Genomic DNA, 24,098 nt, shown 5'->3' with positions numbered 1-24,098 from the left:
TAACAAAAGTAGCTTTGTTAAAGTAGCTATTTTGCCATGGGTAAAAATGGTTAGGCATCTTTCCTACTAAGACTATAAAAGGATATTATTAGCAAGAGCCATTTTTGGGATCATTAAAGTAAACCTAGTGTGATCATGTATAATTATGCTTGTACCAAAAATGTGGCATAATATTTTGAAATATCATCGAGGAGTAGCCCTAACATTTCAACTTTCTGTTTAAATAAAGATTAGCAGGACTTTTCGAGATTGCAGGCAGGAGTTAAGCCTCCTCTGAGCTTTCCATCTGCGCGTTATTATAGCACCAGTCGAGTTTCCGATGTAAGATGGTGAAGGTTGCGTTGCCTTTTGCTCTTCTCTTGGTGTGCAATCTGGTGTTTAAAAGTGCTTCCCAGCGCACTCACGGATATCAAGTTTGTCCTCCAGGAAAGGTTTTTGATAACGCGAAGAGTAAATGCATCTCTTCCTCGACAGGTATATAATCTTATAATTGGATGAAAAGCAATATTCGAAAAATCACCTTAAATATCAAGCTTTAAAGAGCTTAATTTAAGTCCGTTTCTTAAAGTTCAATCATCGTAATGTTTGCTTCAGCAAATCGTTTAAGAAAAACATATTTATTATAAAACCAGTGACCTTGATTTTTAGTTGACACGGCAACCTTTAATACAAGCAGCAGTCAAACGACCTTACAAATTTCAAACGCGCCAGCAAGGAAATGCCAAAATGATGAAATATTCCATCCCAGATTAAAAAGATGCACCAAAGTGGTCGGTGGTAAGAATATTTAAGTGCGATAAAATTTAAGTACGTATAAGTGAGTATCAAATCTAAAATATTTTCCATTGCAATGAAAAGGTCAGCTGAAACATGAGATTTTGTTAAAGTAAGCTTCCATAGAATTTTTCTGCTTTTCACAAATTGGAAGCAAGTAAAATCGGCAAAATCCCTTTAAAATGCTTGCTAGTGTTCCATTAAAGTATATACCCACAGTTGTTTGTATGTACGGGAAGCATAATATGGATGTTAACAATGGGTAACATTATTTCAGGTTGAGTCAAAATTTGAGTTCCTGCTAACTGCTTCAAGCCAACATGAGACATACAAGAAATTGAGCTTATACAAGAGAACTGTGTACATCATTATTGTGGCAATTAATTGGATAGAGTTTATTATTCTCATTTGAAACGCACAACACTCTGTTGCCTAAGTTAATAATAATGCTTCAACTTTTATATTTAAATTAGTTATGCTTAAATTAAAAATTAAGATATGAAAGTTGATTGATGTGTAGTAGTACGCCAAAGCCGCTATAGCTTTTATTTCACTTATTTAAAAAGCAAATACTCCAAAGGGACTTGTAAATTATCAAGCTAAATTAAAAAAAATGAATTGGACATTATTGTGTATTGTGTGCCACAAATTTGGAAAACATTAATTAGGGTTATAGTTTTTTTTAAACCTCGTCTGCTCAGCACATCCCGTGGCTATGAGCTCACCAGATCCGAATAAAACCTCCCGAGTGTCTTAATTTGGCAATCTTTTCACCTCCGCGCACCGCGAGATCTTTGATTTAAACGCCAAACATTTCCCCTTAAGCCACTGGAAAGGTGCGAAAACCAGCTAAAGTGCCGAGTCGACGCCAGTGCGACTCCCAGCCTGCTGACAATGAGTTAATTTAGCATTTCAAAACACTCAACTTTCCACCTTTGCCATTTCTCTGGCAGTGAGCAGCCAGTATAAAGTGCTTACATACCTGATTAGCAAGTTTGCCACCCACACAGACGAAGCAATGTTTGAAAACCGCATGTCATTTTGTGTTTGCACATGTGATACATTTACAAACATTTAAAATGTTCATTGCGATTTTGTTCTTTTCAATTAAATCATCACTAGAAATAGTCATATTCGGTTAAAATTTTACTGATCAAGAAGTGTTGTTTGTAAAATGAAAACACAACCTCACCATCAATGAGCGCAGTTGTGAGTTGAAGCGAGATGGAGAAGGTGGCGTTTCTCTGCAGCCTGCTGTTGTTGTGCGAACTGAAAATGCTGGAAGCCAGGACAGACGATACAAAAACAGAAGGAGTTGTGCTTGCTGCATTCCAATCAAAACGTTGCCCCCCTGGAGAGGCCTTCAGCACTTTCTTCAAACGTTGCGTGGAAAGTTTTGGTACAGATTTTATTTTCGCATTTTATTACAGTCTGATTATTTTCCAACATTTTACTAGATGAGCACCAAGAATCAACGGAGAGCACAGTACTGAATATAGCTGGAGCACCAAAACGAAACAAGTGCAGAAATGGTCAAGTGTGGAACAGCCGTCTTAATAGATGCGTCACAGTGTTTTAATTGTTTCATATGCATCTGCAAATTTCTACTTTCGTGATAATTGTTAATTTAATTAGAAGTATCTATATTATGTCAATTGTTTTCTCATCCCAGGCTTTTGTAAAATAAAAATGGTCATCAATACATTTTTATTCAATTATTTCGCTTTTTATATGTTTTTAACAAACGCCCTTTTCGCATGGTTTATTAATGTTCCAACAATATATCGCTAACTGAAAACAGAGTAATTTCTATATTCAAATTTAGATGATTTTAATTTAAGTAAGGTATTTAAAATCACACATAACTATATTTTTTTCAGAGATTCAGCTATTTTGCATTTTATAAAGAGCCACGAATATGAAAAAGAAAGAAATACGCAGCGTTATAATATAATTTATTCACGACTGTACATCAGTATTTTTTTACTACTAAATAAAAATACTTATATGACGAGCGGGGTTGAGCACTTTGAAAGCACGTTGAAAAACTTTGATATTTTTGCACATGCCAGATGACTAAGAAAGAGCTTACAGTTTATAAGCTTGTGTGGGGCTCCCGCGAGTGAGAAGGTTCCAGTGAAGAGTTGGATTGAGATGGAGGCGGTTGTGCTGCTCTCGTGCCTGATTTTACTGGGTAGCTTGTCCCACGCAAATGAGTCCGACGGTGTTGCCCTATCGTTGCTAAATGCCAAACGATGTCCCAGTGGTCAAATCTACATTGCAAAATTCAGACGTTGCGAAGAAAAATTTGGTAATCAATTCGTCGACCAAAATTTAAATCAAATTCATTGCTTATTTAACAGAGGACTTTGAAGATCAGGACAGCAGCGCAGTTTTGAATTTAGGAAACGCACCAGACAGAAAATGCAGCAACGGAAAAACTTGGGACAGTCGTCTGAAAAGATGCATCACAACAATTAAATGATATATCATAAAAGTTAACAATCTTATGATCAATCTAACTTCATGGTCTGTTTAAGAAAGTGTTTATTTTTTCATCTAATAGCAGTTCATTAACTTAAGTTTTTAATTGATATTGACAGCCAATCTGCAACAAATTTTTGCTCAAGAAAGTTGTAGCTGTTCAATCGTCAATAAAGTTTAAGATATTTTATAGCCAAATTAATCGTGTTTTTTCACAAGCACTAATTTAAATTGATTTAAGAGAGGCAGGTGGAGTTGGCTAGAAACGGTACTAAGCCTTTAGTAAACAGAGTGTCAGTTGAGCGCCAGCGCGAGATGGAGAAGGTAGTGTTTTCTTTAAGCCTACTTTTACTGCTGTGCGCCTTGCTGTTAAAAATCAAAGCAGATGAGTTAGAAAGTATTTCACTGGCAGCTTCAAATGTCAAACAGTGCTCTACTGGGGAAATTTACAGCATTAATTTAAAACGTTGTGTGGAAAAATTCGGTAAATTGACGCAACTATTTTAAATAACATTCATGCATGTTCACCTTTTTCCAACAGAGGAACAAGAAGAGAATGTGAACAGCACCACTTTAACGATTGTCAAGCCTCCCTATAGAAAGTGCACAGGCGGTGAGATATGGTCCACATTATTGAAGAGGTGCATTGCGACAGTCGGATGAGCAGAATTATTTGCGACTATTATTTTGAATTTGAAGAAAGACGGTATATTTTCAGTCATAATCAAACTTTCTTAACTGCCTACATGATGCAATGTGTGGCAAAAACCTTTTCCTACAATCTTCATTTATTTTGAAAAGTAAAGTTTTTTTCTTTATGTTCCTTTTGATAGTAACCAAACTGAAATAAAGGATTTATTTTAAAATGGAGCATTCCAGCTAGAGTATTTTATTATTTACAATCCTCGTTTCAAATAAACTTAAATTATAACTCGAAAAATTAATTTTCAAGTAAGGAGATCTTTTTGCCCTGATTTTTAGAACAATTATCCTGACTAAAAACTCTCAAGGTAGTACTATGCGGATAATAAAATTCTTCTAGAATAATAAAAAGAAGCATAAGCAGCCCAGCCCAATGGTTTGGAAACCAGTTGAATGCCGCAAAGAGACATCGTGTAGTTGATAATTGAAAGCCTGTTCACGATAGATGTGCAGTCAAGTGCCTAAAAGCAGCGCTGAGTAACATGAAAGCTTCAATATATTGGTTGCAAAATCACACGTTATACTGGGCCCAATGCTTAAGAACGATTTCATTTTGCTACAATAATTTTTTACGCTTCTGCACAGCAAGATATTATGAAAGGAAAATGATATAGAGCTAGTTCTTTACCTACGTTTTCTTCAAGAAGGTTTGACGACCCTATAAATGGTTATGTCTGGATAAAAAATTCGCAGAATATTGAAGAATAAAATAAGGGTAGATAGATTTCTAATGTCATATTACATTATATAGCTGCAGGGAATTTAATATGATGTATCGCCATTTAACGTTATAATCACAGCATTAAAAATAAATTCAATCACATTGAATTACTTGCCTTTTATTTATCTTCTTCCTTCAAAATAAAATAAAATCAGCGTCACCATTTCAATACAATTCTACATTATCAAAATGAAGTTATAAAATTAATAATAGTTTTATAGGCTAGACCACAGCTGTTTGCAATGATTTTATATATTTTTGGTCGGGAATTCAATTAGGGCACAAATGTTGCACTGACCTCCTAAAATCAAACCTAGCAGTGTATTTTTCACCAATCCATAACTTATTTATTTGTTCTCCATTTGATACACATTTATTTAACAGTATTTAAAACCAAGAAACATCGAGTGACAGTTGAACAACAAAATACAATATCGCCTTTTATTGGGTCCCTAATAAAAATTATTTAAAAAGTGTAATGTACCTATGCTATTTTAGCAAGTATAAAATAATTTCGCTATAAATAGTTCAATCAAATAGGTAATTAAATCGAAGGAAAACTAATAATAAACTTAACTCAATACTTGTGTAATGATCAATTTTGCTTGGCAACCAGAGATATGAAAAACACTGCTGGGCCAGCCAAAACATCTCCTTTTGGTCCTCTTTTCATTTAAAGTGAAACGAGCCAGAAAATAAATTAATTTCTTTTAGCTGTCAAAGCTGGTGTTTTTATATCGCTGGTCACCCAAGGATAATTTATCATTGCACAAGTATTGAGTTCATTTATTATTGGGTTTCCTTCGATTTAATTAGCTATTTTATTGCACTATTTATATTTATAGGAAAATTTATTTTATACTTTCTAAAATAGCATCATAGGTATAATACATAAGTTCATTTTTTTTAATTAAAATATTACTTAAGCAATATCACCACACAGATATAATAGTTTTTTTCCAGATAGTTTGTTTAAGATAATTTGTTATTATTATAAGAACCTCTGATCAGCATCAGCACTTCCCGTGGGCTCTATGGCTCTACCCCCAATAACACCGCCGAGCAGAAAGGTGAGGATGGATTGGCCGCAGAGGATGTGGCTATCTTTTCGCCTCTCCGCATACCAAGGTCTTTCATTGAACATTATTTGTCCCTAAAGCCGTTGGAAAGGTGCGAAAACCAGCAAGTGGCGAGTCGGCGCCGGTGCGCCTCCCACCCCGTTGGGCTATTAGAGCATTATGAGTTCATTAACTAACCACCTTTTGCCATCTCTAACATTGGGCAGCCAGTATTAGATCCCCGAACTACTCAAATATCTCTCATTGCTTTGACACTCCTGAGAATGAGTTAACAACGCGAGTCAACGGACTGGTCAATATTTATATTAAAATATCCTATTATTTGAAGATATTTTTAAATGCCTATATCTATGTATCATATGTACTTGAACCACAATAAAATTGATAAACATTGTGGCGCCTTCTCGCCACTACTGTTGCATTAAACTCACATCGACACATCGACAGGTGGCAGTGTTACGGTGTGCGATAAGCGTTGCACTCTTACTGCACCTTTAACCTCGCACGACAGCAGTCGAAACAAATTTTCTCTCTCCGGCTAAGAGAAGATTTCGTGCGAGAATATTCTAGAAGCTATTTCTTATTGGACCCGCACTACGGGATGAAAATTTATTTAACTAATAATTGTAAATGTTCGAAATTGATATTTTCATGTTAAAATTATTTACTGTAATACTGAGATTTTAATTATTTGTGTAATTTCACAGTCGTGATCTTGATCTTAACTTTACTGATACTTCAATCCACGAGTCCGAAATAAAAGACGCATTTTTGTCACGGCTCCTCGATTTCCACAACATCATCAACTTAGAAAATCAAGTTTTATAATTGAAATGATAAATTAATTAATAACTTTGAAGGATACATGATATTTAATTCTTTTTTCAAGTTCTCAGAGTTAGTTGTGTATTTGTTTATTTTCACACACTGAATACTAAATTACTAATTAAATAGGCAGCACTGCAACGAAGGATAGCCCGCAAAGGCCAAGCCTCCTCGCAAACAGGTTCCATCGCGGACCAGGAAAGGCCCGGAGTGCTTTTCAACGCAGAAACCTCTATCAACGTGACACTTAAGCAAGAAGGAAGATTTGGTTCGGTTGGCTCGAAGATGGCAAAAGTTACATTTTTATTTATCCCGCTTATTGTCTGTGCTATATCTACGAGTTTAACCACGTCACAAGGAGAGCTTTTTGAGTGTCCACAAAACGCATACTTCGATCAGAAATTAGACAAGTGCATCGATTTAGGTATGATTTATTTTTCTCTGGTTTCACTCGGGCTTCGTCCTCCTGGACAAGGTCTTTTCAAACTTGTTTGTTAATTGTGTCGCCCTGTCTCATTATACTTGTAAGTTCGGCCCCATCAAGAAGCATTTATGTGTTTGACTACTTGTGACTTTTCTGTCTAGGAGGTAGATAATTTGAAATATAATTTTAAAAGAAAAATAATTCCCAGGCTTGGAAATCATTTTTTTCTGACAATTGGCAAAAAGTGCATTAAATGTAAAAATTTGCATTGATTGCATCTAATTATGTGTTTGCCTGATATTTTCTGAATTTAACCAGACTGATATTGAAGAAAGAAATAAAAAATTTATTTTAACAAGACTTATTTCCATCGTTCAGTACTTTTATTGATATTAACTATAGACTGCAAGAATAAACAAGTATACTAACGAATTTATAGCTTTTAATTTTCTTTTACGTTTATTTTCAGCCAATGATGATGAACTTGACGTCACAGGTTTCAGCATCACAGGGACTAATATACCCATCAGACGCTGTAGATCTGGTTTCCGTTACGAAAAAAGACGAAACTTTTGTATAAACGAAAACCGGATAATAAAATCAAAAAGAGAATAATCTTAAGTGTCAAATATTATTATTAAAAATTACATACAAAATAACCTGTAAAACACACAAAAATAGCAATAAACACCTTAATTTTATGCATATATATAGGTTTTTTATTTTCGTTTTTGAATACCTTTGAGATATTTCTTGCACACTACCATATTTAATGAGAATTAAACGCTCTTTTTGCAATATTTAAAAAGTAATGAACTCATCTCAAAAACATAATTATCGCGTGTAAAAAATTAAATAATAATATCTGTATCAACTTGAGTTTGAGCAACTGGAGAGGCGTTCCATTTTTACACTGACAATTGATTATAAACGTATATTTTCACTTATTTGCTATAATCATTACACTCCCAAGCAAAACTTAAAAAATTGAGAAAAGTCCTGCGTTTATTCGATGAAATGGCTGTGTAAATATATTTGACGGCATATTTTCAAGGCTAAAGTCATCGGTGCCACTCAGGAGAGAGAAAAACTTGAGCGAGCTCAGTTATCCAGAATGGCAAAAGCGTTGAGGTTCATTTTTTTTCTCAGCGTCAGCGTTGTTATTTTAGCAGATTTTACCTTTTCCCAAACTGCGGAAGACGAATACTGCCCAGATAGTACATACTATGACGTCAACCTTGACAGTTGCATCGAAACAGGTAGAATTTCGACTAAATTTGATGCGCAAATTTTATTTTGATACAAGTATTTTTTTATTTTTCACTGGAAATGGAATTTAATTCCTCTGGGAATTTCTGATGAATATTTTTTCTGTAGAAATACGGAAAAAGCAGCTCTTTATAAACTGAAAAAGCTGCATTTAATTTCCCCTGAAAATTTCTGACAACCTCGAGTGCTCCTGCCTTCACTAGCTTCTATCAACAGTATTTAACTTTTTTTACACGCAAATAAATTATTAAAAATGACCGATTGCGTTCACAATAGTTAAAGGCAGCTGTAAACTGACACAAATCATGCAGTTCAGTATTAACAAAAAATACTGTGGAGTACTGCCTAAGTTTTTACTTAAGCTTTTTACAGAAATCTGACCTATCATAATAAAGATTATATTAACTTTAAAATATTAATCTATTGCGGCTCAGTGCGGCGTGATATTACTCATTGTCAGTGATGGATCGTTTTAGCATTTTTTCACTAGCGCTGTTCACCCTTTCTTGCTTTGTATAACCCTTTAATTTTATATTTAATTGTATTTCATTTTGAGCAAGAATAATAATAATTAAAATAAATAAATATTGCTTGGAATGGTGATTTTTGTATAAATTTGCAGGCTATGGCGTGAATGATGAATCACCAAAGCAGCTTCGCTTTACACCTTTAAGCATATTGGGAGCTCTCCCCTCTAGAAGATGCAAAAATGGCTATGAGTATCAAGAAGAAAGGAAAATTTGCTATAAAAAATCTGTCAAAAGTAATAAGAATAAATTTATATTTTTGATATAAAATCTGATGGTTCCGTGTTTTTGTTTCTTCCTTCATTGCTTATTTTTTGTTATCTTGTAGTTTGTTGTTCGAAGATTTGAAAATTTATATTTATTGATCTTTCTGATTTAAAGAAAGAGCAAGGCTTAATTTGCGAGAGTTCCCATCAGGGACCTCTTGGAGCTTGGAGGCACAAATGCCACACTGCAATTATTTCCGTGACGCACAAGTTTAACAGCTAAAACTGAATTCTGAGGCCGCGTTATTTTCTAGATATCCATTGACTAGACCAAGTACTATGTAATTGTTTCAAAATATTTTAACGTGAATACAAAAAAAATCTGAAATTCAAAACGTGTAGCTGCAACATAAAATAGACTGGCCAAATATCAAATTGCTCGCGGCAGTGCGAGAAACTGGTTCTGTGGCAAACAAGCAGCGGAGACTGGGTTTCACCGTGTATTATGTATTTCGCGTCATTGGAGCAGCTCTCATGTTGGCTCCCAGCAATCAGTTGAACAAGAATGGCCAACGCGCCGCATAGCTTTTTTGTGGCGGCGGCGGTGGTGGTGGTGGTTGCAGCCTTTTCCCTACCTGCATTTTGCGCGCCTGCCAAAATGCACGAGGATGAATACTGTCCAGAAAACTATCTTTATGACGCTGCCAAGGATATGTGTGTTCCAACAAGTAAGTTTGGCATTAGTTTAAATATTGAAATGTTTTAAACACACAAAATTTGTTTTCAAACCCTTTGTCTCTGGATAGAGTGATATTTTAAAGCCTGCGATATTTGTTTTGAAAATTATAAGATTTGATTTGGACTGCAACATAAAATAGATGAAAATAGAGGATGCCTGCACGCATCAGGTATCAAACGTATACGTGATCAAATGATATCTTCATCAGTGGGCTGCTGACGAGGCTTCTATAGCCGAAAATGCTTATTACTCACACGAAACTCGTGCGTGTTTCTGATGTTTTGAGATTAATTATATTTCTAGAAGCTCAATTTTCAGTTTTCAATTTTTGTGATCACTCTATTCTTTGATGGCGTAAATTAAGTAGTACTATTATGTTACACAATAAGCCATTCAGAGAATAATATTCCAGTTGTTAAATCAGGTCATGACGAATGCAGCAAATCGTTTTTGTGATGAATAATCAATCGGAACGTTTGTATGGAATAGTCAAGTTTTGTCTCGATTTTATCTGAGGTGATGGGTCATGTTCATATCTCGATCGAGGCAAATAATGAAACAAATAGATGTTGATCCTGCTTTTTAAAATATTAGATAATATTCATCCGATAACAATTAGGGCAGTAAGAAAATTTATGAGATTCTGATTTTGTTTTAATTTGATTGCAGACACGACAGACACAAAGAAAGATTCCACCGTAACTGAAGATCCTGAAGTCGAGAGTGACATTGTGCAATTTTCGATAATAGCCGTTCCAAAACGAAGAATAATATGCATGGAAGGTGACATTATGGACCGAAACCGAAAAATGTGTTTTAAAGGAAGACGCACTAAGAAATAAGCAGTATGACGAAGATTTTTAGTTAAAAACGTGTTCAACAGAGACCGAATATAATGCTACTCTATTTACCGAGTAGAATGTGCGCTACGCGAATTCACTTTTTTAGTTTTTAGTTTAGCTTGAACAATAAAAAAGCGCAATCCTCAATCCTATCTCCCGCTAAAATAGTTACTTTTAACAAATATGTTTAATTCAAACTGACAATAGTGAGTATCTATGAAAAAATACAGCTTTTAATTTAAAAGGTACATTTTTGTACTATTACAATTATAACTAAAATATTCCTACTAGGCATTTATTTGTATTATATATGAATTGCGATGTAAAGTGTAATTATAAATAAACTCATTACCATTTTACATAAAATGTACTTTATTGCTACTTTATGCTTTTTATTAAGTCATTTTAGCGTGATCATTCTTTATGAGATTGGTGTAGAATAAAACAATGAGCGATGTTAATGAGCGGATCTTAATAATAAGTTTCGTGTATAGCTGTGGGGGCCGCCTCAATTAAGCCCTCTATGAATGCGTGACAGTAAGTACTTAAGAGGCATGGGTGGTTTTCACGAGTTCACACCAAAATATGAAGCAGCTTGTCTCGTTACTTGTCTTTTTCCTTGTTTTGCATGGATGTCGGGCACGGGCGCAAGAGCCACCCCACGATTACGATGACTGCCCACCAGGGTTACACTGGAGCGAGGGCAGGTGCAAGTCTTCCGTCAGGGTTAGGTTCGGGGTAAGTTTTGCGAGATGAATTTCCATATTTACACTTTCAAATGATTAATCTTTGACTCTGTCTTTATTCTCACACATTTTTCAATTTAATCTGAAAATTTGTACCGCTGCTGGACACAATTAAGTTAACGTTCCGATTGCACAAGCCGATCTTGTGTTCCTGCAAATGGGTTTCTCTTGCTTTGATAATTAGTGGTGTAAACATTTTATGAAAAATGAGAAAAACCAAAAATTATAAAATTTAATTCACATTACTGAACTATACAATTTAGGAATTTTACAATACTGTCCTTAAAATTTATATAATTGGGTGTGCAAGCTAATCGAGGGTGCATTTGTATTTGAATTGTGGCAGAAGGTGAATTGGTGAGACTATATATCTCAATCATCTCGAGCTCAAACTCTTCTAGTCATCAATTTAATCAGGATGTTGCCGTAAAACTAGCATTTACTTTTAAATGAAAACTAAAAAAGTTAAAAAATTTATATAATAAGAAAAGGAATGGACAACAGTTAAATCAAAGGGAGGACGAGATTTTGTCTTTCGTTTCTTCTTTTCGATTTTTACTCAGCTATGAGTTAAGTCGGACGTTTCCAACGATTGCTGATTCGGAATTCTCTGTAGCTGATACTGGGGTAATTTTATTTTGGAGTAAAAATACTGCTGATGAGGCCCATGGGGCCAGAAAGCCGCTGTGCAGTACGAAAGCATGGTATTCAATTATTTCCTCTAAAAATTTTAATAAATACCTTGATATCCATCATATACAAATCCGTGCAGAGCCGAGCAATTTAGGTCATTTAAATGAAATATTTACTAATTAAAATAGTCAGGACGGGATTTCGAAGAATGCTCTGCCATCTCTATAGCATTAAAAGAGGACGATCACATCTTTTAATCATCATGCAAAAATGACGTCTTCTATTACAGGAACAATTACTCTTTAAAACGCGTAATTATCTCTGTCGCAGCTTAGTAATAAGAGGTTTTAATTGTATACTAGATAAGATCACTTGGTGTGCAAAATATGTGTGCGATTTCCTAATTACCTTGTTAACATTTCTCGGCGCAGACGGGAAATCTGTAATTAAGCTGTACTAAGAAAAGTGTATTTCGTTCGTAGACAAATGATAACCAACAAGCACCAGCATTTCTGTCATCACCATTACTTGTCACATCTGCGAGGCCACTTCTACAATCAGGTGCTATTCATCTCTTAAACAAAGACAAGTGTCTGCCAGGCTACAAGCAGAATAAGCAGGGAGTTTGCAAGGCTTCTTATCTCCATCCTCTTCAGGTAGGTTTAGTGACCTGGTATTTTACTTCAAACAGTAAAATTAATGATTTTATCAACATTTTAGTGGTTTTATCGACTGAACCCCCTTTACGCCGGCAACTCACTTAATCAATTTACGCACGGACTTAATCACCCATATTTTGCATACTTGCCATTTTTGTATAACGCCCTTTCATTGAGCAAAGGCATTAATTCGTTGCCGTATGCCAACAGATTTTGGGTGAGTGATTCATTAAACACTTTATTTGCCTGGTCTTATAATGATTTATTTTCAGGGGTATCTGAATTATGGCAGTTTGTTCCCATACAGATATCACGGTCTATCCATATGCCCCCCAGGCTATCAGGTTTACCGAGGAAAATGCCAACCGTACGTTGACTATTCACTGCTGCACCACGTCTGAGCTTTTCATAATCAATTTTAATTTTTATGTGTTTAAAAAATAGTTGGTTTTACACAAAACAATATAATATGTTGTACTCTTTATTGATAATGCTGTTCTCTTAAAAGAATTGAAACAACCCACCTCAGTGTAATGCTGTAAAATTATAAATCGCTTTTTAACCCTATATTGCGCTTTATGGTGTACTGTTAGCTTTTCAAACCTGCGAATTGACATATACGATATTGAAATTTTAATTTATATTTACTGCTCTGGTTTCCTTGACTGAAGATTTTAATATTTTAAGTGTTTTACACCCTAAAGCACTCCACCCGCTTTTCGGCGTCCTCACCTCGCCCTCTCTCTATTCCTCTCTCGCGCATCCCGTCCATAAGAGATTAACTAGATTTCATTTGAATGCCCTTCCAACTCGACTCTCAACTGCTCCTCGATGACACCACGGCTACACATTTATGAGGACGACAACCAGGACCAGTCAAAGATAAAGACGAATGAATGGAACTAATGATTATTTTTACATTGCTTTTTAATCTCAATAGAGATATGAAATTCCAATTAAAAAATTTATTTTCAAAGGGACACTCATCAACAGTGCTTAACCTTCGAGCGACCAAATAAAATGATATTAATAAAGCTTTAATTAAACGCCGAAAGTTTAAATATGTAAATTAAATACACATGCGTAGTACTTTAGCCTTACGCATCAGTAAAGGCAAATATGTAGTTACAGAAAGTGCTGCGCATTATAGAGGCACCATACGCCGAGCCGCTGTTTTTGCCGTGGCACCTCATCCTCATTATTTGACCGCAGAGATTTTTTTTGGTTAACCAATCATTGGACAAGGCCACTTTGTGCGTCCTCTTCCGTCCTTTGTTTCCGTGCCCTCAGCTTTTAAATACTTGCAATGTAAGTACATCACTATCAGATCATAAAAAATGGCACGTCACATTGGTTTGTTACTTTTTCTGCTCTCGTCAGCAATATTGGTAGCGTTCGGACAATATCAACGTATCCCCAGTGGATTTCCTGGTCCAAGCGGTCCCGCTGGTCCCGCTGGAGGACAAATTGGAGGCCCCGCGAGACCTCCAGAAGGGCCGACCGGTGTGGCCGGTTCGCCAACAAGACATCATTGTCCGCCAGGATCAGTTTTTGTCAAGATATTAAATCGCTGTAAGGTGCACACCCTAATAGCTAGAAATCCATCTCCGTATTAAATAACGTTGTATGTAAGCGATATATAAGTGTAAATTATGCAGGATGAAGATTTTAAGTCCTTCCTTGTTAACACATAATGTAAAATGCTGTTTTCTTTAATTTTGAAGTTTAAGCCTAAAATATACATTTTCAAATTATCACAGAAGTTTCAATTTACTGTTTTTACATACCCATCAATCTGACTTACTATGCGTGGTGTAAAACAGTCGCAAAAAAGGGGTGCATAATTAAAAAAGACTGCATCAGGTTCCAGGAAAATTTAATACTTTTAGCAGTTTTAAATTACCAAAGTTAAAATTACCAAACTGGGATATATATTAAAAATGCAAACAAAACTAACTCACCCTCTACGGGTGATATTAATTGTTTCTCTCTTTTTAACGCAAAGCTTGTTGAAATTTCAGCAAAGATAAAAAAATCAGTCGCTGGTTGATTTTCCTTATAGTATATGTTTAATTTAAGATTCAAATTTGCTTTAAATATTTTTTTAATTAAGTATATCTGGTACTTGTTTTAACTCTTATTTCCCAAAATTTTAAATTATACTTCAAAAGGACACATTTGGTTGAACGTAATTAAGCTCATCTAAATTAAGCTCAATATTTTTTGTAAGAGGCGTCTCAATAAACTTTATTCACCTCTACGATCTATAAATCTTCACCAAAACGAATGAAATACAATCACATCCAGACTCGTCAGTAGCCACACTGTGTTCAATAATTTATTTTCAAACTGGTTTGCGAACACATCCACTTCTCTGACCTTTTCCCACAAAAAAACGGTGCGGCGCAAAGTATAAAATCGCAGTCGCCACTCCCTGTGAGTCAGTAGCTGGGGACATCTTTTCCTGTTTGCAAGTAGCCACAGCCTAAATATGTGGCACGTGAAAATAGTCGGCCTTCTCGTATTCTTTATTACGATGATTTGCATCAGTGGAGCTCAGAACTTTGGACAAGGGGCGAATTTAAACAACCCTTTACAACGACAACCACAGAATTCTTTCAACCAACGCCAGCAGCCGTTACAACCACAGCAAAACAAACAAAGGGTCAACCAAGGTCGACCAGGCGTTCCACCTTATCAACAGCAAGTAAGTGTCCCAAACTATCCTGCGCTTTTGTACCCAGTATAACCAATCAAACTGTTGCAGCAATTCAATCAGGGACCATCCTGGCAGCAAAGTAGACCGCAACAGCAAATACGACCCACCAACCCAAACTCTAAACCAAATAATCAACCACAACCAGTCACAACAATTTTCGATCCACCTGAAAGAAGGTGCGATGAAGGTGAAGTCTGGGACCCCAGGACGGAAACATGTAGAAATAGGTCTTAATTGAAATTGATTAGTCCTTGATTAATTTGTTTCTGCCCGATTATTTAGGATCTAAATTTTCTGAGATTTTATCTGTTTTATATTAACAATATAAATGGCTCTTTTTGTCACATAACAATGTTATATTGATATTTGGACTCGTAAAATATACCTATTTATAGAGTGCAGTGTTGAAAAACCTTGTAAAAAACCATTAAAAATTGTGAGCTTCGCAATGTTTTAATTTTCGATTTATTAAGGCGTATAATTAACACAAATTCCGTAGTTAAAATTTTGCTCATTCGAATCTTTGTACCAAATGTAACAAATTATTAAGAAAAATAAAGTATTCATAGTTGAAAGAATTTCTGTATTTTTATATAAATATAGTGCATTTTTTTAGTTATATTTTCAAGAGCTAAATAATGTAAATAAAAACGATAATTATAATCGTGAATATAGTTTCAGACTCTATTGATTAATTTAAACTTCTCATGGATCTTAATTTTTCGTGACACTTCACGGCCTTATCTGAAAAGCCAATTTTATACATGGTGGTTCTTGGGTAGCGGCCGGCAGCCGCGCGCTGCGTCTTGGGTCTACGGGTGCGCGTTTGGGCAAATCAGACCGGCACGACATATTTCTATAAGCTCCCATCTTGAGTTCTAAATATAATTATCTCTTTGCTATAGTCTGTTGTGGGAAAGCAAATGTCTCAGCTACTTGATCAGTAGATTTTAAAAATATCAAAATTAATTCAAGCAGTTATATCTCTATATGATATATTTATGGTTGAAAATTAGGAAAATTGTTTAAAATATTTTTTAATTTAATATCTGGTTAATCTTTGCTCCTATTTTGCAAAATTTTAAAATACACATCTAAATGACACATTTATTGCCCAACGTAAAGCTCATCTCAATTAACCCCAATATTTTTTTATATAAATTGGCGTCTCAATAAACCATATTCATCTTCTCTACGATCTATAAATCTTCACCAAAACGAATGATATACCATCACATCCAGACTCAGTAGCCACATACGTGTTCACAAAATTCAACTGGTTTGCTAGCATATATATCCGCTTCTCTGGTCTATTCCCACTAAAAAACGATGCGGCGCAAAGCATAAAACCAAAGTCGCCAACTCCCAGTGAGCCAGTAGCTTGGAATATTGTTCCTTGTTTGCAAGTCACAGCCTGAATATGTGGCACGTGAAAATAGTCGGCCTTCTCGTATTCTTTATCGCGATAATTTGCGTCTGTGGTGCTCAGAACTTTGGACAGGGGGCGAATTTAAACAACCCTGACCAACGACAACCACAGGATTCGTTCAACCAACGCCAGCAGCTGTTTCAACCTCAGCCGAACAGACAAAGAGTAAGTGTACCAAACTATCCTGCGCTTTTGTCCCCAGTATAACCAATCAAACTGCTGCAGCAATATACTCAGGGACCTTACTGGAAGCAAAGTAGAACTCAACAGCAAGGACGACCCAGCCAATCAAACGTAGGCGGCAATCTGGAATCATTTCTCAATATACCTGAAAGAGAGTGCGATGCAGATCAATTTTGGGACTCCAGGACGGAAACATGTAGATCTAGGTTTTAACTTAAATTGATTAGTCCTTCATTCATTCGATTCATTCATTTGTTTCTGCCCAATTTTTTCGGATCTAAGTTTTCTGGGACTTCTAGTTGTTTTATTTTATCCACATAAATACCTATTTTTGCCTTTTAATTCCAAAATTATATTGATATTTCGACTCTTAAAAATGTACTTATTTACAATGCAATGTTGAAACACCTTGTAAAAATAACTTCTTGAAAATTATGAGCTTCTCGCAATGTTTAATTTTTCGATTTATTAAGGCATATAATTAACACGTATTCCGAAACTAAAATTTTGCTTATTCGAATATTTTACCAATGTAACAAATTATTATGTAAAATAAAGCATTAACATGTTGAAAGATTTTCTGTATTTTTGTATGGTTAATGAATTTTATAGTTAAATTTCCAAGACCTCAATAATGTAAATAAAAACGATATAATTCTACTTGTGGAAATAGTTTCAGATACTGCTGGTTTAATTATAATTTTCATTAATTTTAATTCGATAAGCCCTCTTGACTGTTAAATATATCTCTTTGCTGTAGTTTGTTGTGCAAATGTCTCTGCTACTTGGTCAGTAGATTCTATGATCAAAATTAATTCAGGCAGTTGCATTTTATCTATAATACTCTTTTATATTCAGATTAATTAAAAAAACTGCAGCAGTATGTATGCTATTGGCTTTCTGCTTTTCAAATTCTCGGCATTGAAGACCGCAAAGCGACCTCAAAAATGCGAAGGTCAAAAGCTTTCCGCTCTCATTTTTACTTGTTATTTAATGTATTCCTGTGAGATCACCATGATACGAAGTCACCCTAACGTTGCAATCGTGCTCCTTAATGCATTGATGCTAGAGAAGGTCCATCGAGCCGGGAAATTTTCGGGTACCCGGGAATACCCGGATCCCGAGCAGAAGTAGAAGCGGTTATATGAGAATCGGGCCTGAATCGGGTATTTTTTCGGGACAGGCATCCCAATGAGCCGTTCTAGGCAAATTCGACCTCCAAATTTTGGAGGTTGATTGGACGGGATATTTTGGCGATGAATTTGTTGGTGACACTTATATTATTTGCTTAAATTACTTGTGATTAGATTCCCAATTTTTTCGTTACCTCAAAAATCTCTGAAAATCTAATTCTGTGAATCCTCCAAATGTCCAAATTCGCATGAAACTGCTCCGATGGTAAAATTTGATAAGGTGCATCAGGAAAGGGAAACAAGAAAAAGATGATTGTTTTAAATTTTAAAATTATAATTTGTCACCATTTACTCCAAATTAAAAATTTTCGAGACATTTGCAAATTTATATGGAATGACGTCAAGCGAGCCAGGATATCCCGGGAAGTTATTTTTACAATTCGGGTTTTCCAGAAAAAATAGAACAATTTCCCGGGACCGGATCCAATCTGGGAAATCATTTTTGGGAAAAGGCATACTCAGGACAATAATAATCCCGATGGACGCTTTGCGAACACATCCGCTTCTCTGGTCTATTCCCACTAAAAAACGATGCGGCGCAAAGCATAAAACCAAAGTCGCCACTCCCTGTGAGCCAGTAGCTTGGGACATTTTTCCTTGTTTGCAAGTCACAGCCTGAATATGTGGCACGTGAAAATAGTCAGTCTTCTCGTATTCTTTATCGCGATAATTTGCATCTGTGGTGCTCAGAACTTTGGACAGGGAGCGAATTTAAACAACCCTTTACAACGACAACCACAGAATTCTTTTAACCAACGCCAGCAGCCCTTTCAACCCCAGCCGAACAAACAAAGAGTCAACCAAGGTCAACCAGGCGTTCCACCTTATCAACAGCAAGTAAGTGTCCCAAACTATCCTGCGCTTTTGTCCCCAGTATAACCAATCAAACTGTTGCAGCAATTCAATCAGGGACCTTCGTGGCAGCAAAGTAGAACGCAACAGCAAGTACGACCCAGCCAACCAAACTCACAACCAAGCAATCCTATTCGCGGAATCCCATCAATTGTCGATCCACCTGAAAGAAGGTGCGATGAAGGTGAAGTCTGGGACCCCAGGACGGAAACATGTAGAAATAGGTCTTAATTTAAATTGATTAGTCCTTAATTCATTTGTTTCTGCTCAATTTTTTCGGATCTAAATTTTCTGCCTGGGACTAATAGCTGTTTTATGTATATCCAGTTAAATGACTGAAGGGCGGTAACATATGTAGACCTTTGGTTTCAACTTAAATAGATAAGTCCTTGATTCATTTGTTTCTGCCCAATTTTTTCGAATCAAAATCTTTTTGGACGTTGTATTACCACAGAAAACGTAGTATGATTGCTATGGCAAGCAAATCTTGTAAAATTATTTCTGTATCAAGAAATTCTGTGCCACGCCAGTTATCATTAATCATAGTTTCAGTCTCGAAGAATTCAGCACAAATTAATAGTTTATTTTTTTTTCTTTGATTCATAAAATTTTATACACATCAGTCCCTGGTGAGTTAAATCTATTTTTTTATTATTCTTGTTTATTCTGCCTTGTCATAAATACATAAAATAATTGGATATAAAATCACAAAACGTTTTTGGACAGAATTGGCAAGCAGTGCTGGCAAGGTTTTTAAGTCAGTTACATACAAATTGGAGTCATTTTATAAACGTAACGAGATCTATCATGCTTAGAAATTCCAAGCACCTTTCTTAAAATAGCGAATTTTAGCTCTTTCTAGGTTTTCTAAGTCAGTATTTGTTAGATGTGGCCAGATGATTTCAATTCCATGCGAGGCTGTTGGTGAGATATAGGTCAAAGAGTTTAAACGCAGTGTCAATATAGCAAGCCTATTCAAATTTTTAATACATATATATAAGTTGTCATTTAAGCTGCTCGCGCGCACTCTTTACTCTTCATGAATTGCAAAGAACGTACCCGAGGTTTGGAACACAGCACCCAAATATGAGAATTCAGACACAAATTCAAATTTATGCTTCTAACTCAATTTTTCTCTTTGTATATCTGTCACGCCCTAAAATTTCTAAATTTCGTCACTTTTCTATATTTATATATTCCTTTAAGGCAACAATCGCAATATTAAAATCACTCAAGAACTCACTAGTTGGGACAATGTCATCCGTAAAGGGGACAGCTTTGCAACAAATTATTTAGACAAAGAAACCACTAATAAGCTGAAAGGATTAATATTCAATTTTTTCTGTATTTTGATATTTGTATTAGTCCATTATTTTATAATTAAATTTTCAAGAGCTCAATTGAAGTTTGAATCAAAACGATAATTCTAATTGTGAAAATAGTTTCAGATTCTATTCTAGTTAATTAAAACTTCTCATTCTATAAGCTCTCTTGACTGCTAAATATATCTCTTTTTGTTGTAGTTTGTTATGGGAAAGCAAAAATTGTCTCTGCTTCTTGGTCAGTAGATTTTAAAAAGATAAAAATTAATCCAAGCAGTTGCATTTTATCTTTAATAACTTCTATTATGATTATTTTTAAAACAAAAACTGCAGCAGTTTGCTATTAGCTTCCTGCTTTACAAAATCTCGGCAATAAAGACCGCAAAGCGACCTCAAAAAGGCGACGCCAAAAACATTTCTCTCATTTATACTTGTAATGTATCCATGTGAGCTCAGCATGATGCGAAGTCATCCTAACGTTGCAATCGTGCTCCTTATTGCGTTGTTGCTGCTGGCTCCTGTTATTGACAGCAAGCCCAAGGCACTTCAAGAGAGAGGTCAAATTGATCAGCCACCCTCCGTTATCAAGAGTGCAATCACCGTCAACACCACAGATGCCCGATTCCCCGGCGCTCCTTGGAGTATATCAGGCAGCAAGGCAAGATTTATGTGTCCAACTACGCACACCTGGGATTCTAGAGCTAAAATTTGTCGACTAATTCATCAGTAAAATAATTTGTTAATTCTTAAGTTATGCTCATTCTGATTAATGTCTGTTTTTGACAGGTATACATAATAATGAGTTTTGTTTGAGCCCTATTTGTTGATATTTTTAGCTCATGAATAAAGATAAAAAAATCAATATTAAGTTTTCTATTATATTATACAATTTGAACGCCTCTCCATAACAATTTTTAGTTTAAATGACAAGTCGAATGTATCAAGAAATTGAAATGAGATAATATCATATTTTTTCTCATTCGTAAATATATAACAACCGTCGTCAAATAATGAAAAAAGAGTGACGTCAGAGCCAAGGTTGATAGCCCGGCAAGTGTCGTGCAGTCAGTCGTTGTGGCTAACAAGGCGTGTTGAGAGGAAGCAGCGCAGATGTATGTGATTGTGCTCATAAGTCTCCTAATTGGCTCCCTCTGTGTCGCTGAAAATGCGACGGAATCGCAGACAGACCCTTTTAACGTAATCAACGCCCCCGATAGAGATGAAAGATGTCCAGGTGTTTCGAGGAGGTGCCCAGAAAACAACATTTTTGAATTCAGAACTTGCAAATGCAGACAAATTGTTGGTAAGATAACAAAATATATTTTATCGAATAATTTTTAAATTTTAAAAAGACTGATAATTATTTCATTTCCTTGACTGTGTGTTTTTGTGTTTTATCTTGATCGGAGTTAGTGAAAATTTTACAGAAAAATCCACGATCTTTAGCATTTTCTAGTCTAAAAATAGACAAGCAAAAATTGAATCGATCCAAGATCCAAAAGTTAATCCGATATTTCTATATTTTCGTGGTTTTACTGCAGAAAGAGGAGGATTAAATTATGCATCAAATTAAAAGACCCAATGGTCTTAAAATTGTCATTTTATATTCATTGAATACTTACTCAAATTGCATTTTTTTTTTGTAAAATGTTTGTTTAGCACTAAAACAAGCGGTTGTGTAAAAATATAGTTTATTTATCATATTTTATAGGAACTAACTGCATGCCATACAAGTGCCATTTACCACGGTTTGCGATTTAATAGAGTCTTCTGTGTGGTCTTCATGTTACCTGGAAACAAAGTGACCATTTTTAAATCCCATAGGAAAAGTTTGCACTTTGTTTTATAAATTTCTCTTTTTACTCACACAGCTGCTTATCCGATAAGAGGGTACTTGCACGTTCCTTGGACAATGTACTGGCCTCTCGGACAACGGGGATCGTAGATCCTCATCCTCATATTCCTCATGATCAGCTGCAGGGTGTCCACGTGGTTATCTTCGCCTTGTCCGAGCACTGTTGTGACAGCCGCGGCGCAGACGAGGAAAAGGATGAGATGATAAAATCTCATGACTGCAGTGGTCCAAGGAGCAAACGCGACTGATTTTCAGTCAGGCAAAGCTCATTCTAGTTACACTTGGCTTCCCCTGGCATGCAAATTAACCTTGCACGGAGCTGTTCAATTCCTCTTCCTGATGGCGACCTTGCTCCGCGAGAGCGGTGTCCTGGCCACGCGCCTCACCGTAGTTAATCTAATTCGTCGCTGCTGAACTGTTAGTTCCGAATTGTGTTTGATTATCAGTTGCGCTGATCGAGACGGAAAAAACAACAGCTTTTGCTTCCCAACATGCTTTTATTGTTCGGGGTCTTCTCTGGTAAAATAAATTACAAACAAGTGCAGGCTTATAAAACTCTTAGGAAGCATGTAAATGGTGAAATAAGTGAAATCGAAAAATAAATGCTAAACCATCTAAAAAAAATTGAAAAAATATCTTGCTGTACACCGTTGGTGTTGAATGAATAAATCTATCTCTATATTATTAAATAATGTTAGAGGCATCACACAATTACCCCACCAGTATCTTTCTTGGCACTTGTATCACGTTGGTCTATTTCAACTGCATTTCCTGAATTAAATTGAGTTCTTATTATAGTGTCAATATATTTTTCTCCCCTCTCCCCGCGTCCTTTAAATGCTATACTGTACACACAGCGAGAAAATGAGTTAAAAGTATTAATAACTGAATATTTGTTTTTCATTTTTTATCTAATGTAATCCCTAACAGTAGTAAACTCAATAGAAAATTAGATATTGTTTCATGAGAGCCTGAAATTGAGAGCCCCTTTTATCGAATTATGGTGGCCGCCACAGGGTGGTGCTCCCTTTTCTCCTGGTGACCCGAACGCATGGTCTGCAGTGTGAAATTAGCATTCTACCTGATATATCGGGAGTGTGCGGTAGCAACGTTGCTTTATCGCCGCACATCAAGGTTTGCGTACATAATTATGTATGCGAATTATTAAGTGAGTGAAATTGGCCATTTATATAGTAACTATGTGCCATTCTGCAGACATTACTTGCAGTTTGCTGCGCAGGCATGCCCGCACAGCGCAAGTGGGAAATAAAGAATGGCATTGTGAAGTGTAGATAAATCATAACCATTAGTTGCTCTGGAGCGATGGCGAGCGGTCACTTTGTATTAGTGTTCGCTCTCCTGCTTCTTGCGAATATTTTTCTGGTTGAGTCTCATGCCAACAGAGATGAAAACGGCGTGGAATCTTCTCCAACCCCTCTAAACATGGTTGACTTCCAACTAAGAGGAGACTTATGTCCACATGGGCAAAAAAATGTTCGAGGTCGTTGCGTGAAAATTTATACTAATTAGAAAATCTGGTAACGTGCTGTTTTGTACACCCCGTAAGAATCAACCGACTTCAAAAAAGGGTTTTCTCTGTTTCAGGGAAATGAGTGAACGATTGCGGCGCAGCAGACCTATATATGGCTCACTCTGCATGGAGGATAGAAAGAGTGTTGCACGCGCATCGACACAAAACTCGTCAGGTCTAAGTCGAAAAGATTATCTTAATTAATATACGCGACATAAATTTTTGCTGTAAAATCGCTGCATAACGATTAAAGTTGACCTGATATCTAATTTAGAAATATTTCGTATTATATACTATGTCGTTTCATGCTGCATCAATCGTTCTCTGAAATAAATGTGTCCAAAAATCAATAAAATTGCTTACACGTGAACTGCTAAATTGTTT

At 35.8% G+C, this 24,098-nt stretch overlaps 1 protein-coding gene and 4 long non-coding RNA genes across 8 annotated transcripts; 4 read left to right on the top strand and 1 right to left on the bottom strand.

The window, feature by feature from the left end:
* The first annotated feature begins 297 nt into the window (after positions 1–297).
* LOC135936821 (uncharacterized) lies at positions 298–4,128 on the top strand. Of its 3 annotated transcripts, none has more exons than XR_010574396.1 (6): positions 298–474; positions 649–777; positions 1,052–2,173; positions 2,232–3,085; positions 3,138–3,582; positions 3,800–4,128. It is a non-coding gene; the product is annotated as an uncharacterized LOC135936821 (long non-coding RNA). The 3 variants fall into 3 exon arrangements; XR_010574394.1 differs by having other exon boundaries at positions 3,138–3,742; XR_010574395.1 differs by lacking the exon at positions 649–777 and having other exon boundaries at positions 3,138–3,742.
* A 1,150-nt stretch (positions 4,129–5,278) lies between these two features.
* Positions 5,279–7,716, top strand: LOC135936432 (uncharacterized). The gene is made up of 2 exons (XR_010574333.1): positions 5,279–7,009; positions 7,479–7,716. It is a non-coding gene; the product is annotated as an uncharacterized LOC135936432 (long non-coding RNA).
* A 220-nt stretch (positions 7,717–7,936) lies between these two features.
* Positions 7,937–15,927, top strand: LOC135936816 (uncharacterized). Of its 2 annotated transcripts, none has more exons than XM_065479784.1 (6): positions 7,937–8,268; positions 10,420–11,330; positions 12,454–12,627; positions 12,692–12,847; positions 12,903–15,337; positions 15,398–15,927. In XM_065479784.1, the coding sequence occupies exons 2-5, from the start codon at positions 11,178–11,180 to the stop codon at positions 13,029–13,031; spliced, it is 612 nt and encodes a 203-aa protein (XP_065335856.1). In that variant the 5' UTR covers positions 7,937–8,268; positions 10,420–11,177; the 3' UTR covers positions 13,032–15,337; positions 15,398–15,927. The 2 variants fall into 2 exon arrangements, with proteins under 2 accessions (XP_065335856.1, XP_065335855.1); XM_065479783.1 differs by lacking the exon at positions 7,937–8,268 and adding an exon at positions 9,414–9,739.
* A 3,316-nt stretch (positions 15,928–19,243) lies between these two features.
* LOC135937092 (uncharacterized) lies at positions 19,244–24,084 on the top strand. The gene is made up of 2 exons (XR_010574447.1): positions 19,244–21,631; positions 23,789–24,084. It is a non-coding gene; the product is annotated as an uncharacterized LOC135937092 (long non-coding RNA).
* On the bottom strand, positions 22,003–23,176 carry LOC135937095 (uncharacterized). The gene is made up of 2 exons (XR_010574450.1): positions 22,196–23,176; positions 22,003–22,118 (listed from the first exon to the last, which is right to left on the bottom strand). It is a non-coding gene; the product is annotated as an uncharacterized LOC135937095 (long non-coding RNA).
* Positions 24,085–24,098: the final 14 nt, after the last annotated feature.

Source organism: Cloeon dipterum, chromosome 2, assembly GCF_949628265.1.
Source record: "Cloeon dipterum chromosome 2, ieCloDipt1.1, whole genome shotgun sequence".
NCBI lineage: Eukaryota > Metazoa > Arthropoda > Insecta > Ephemeroptera > Baetidae > Cloeon > Cloeon dipterum.
This window is presented reverse-complemented; position numbering and strand designations above follow the sequence as displayed.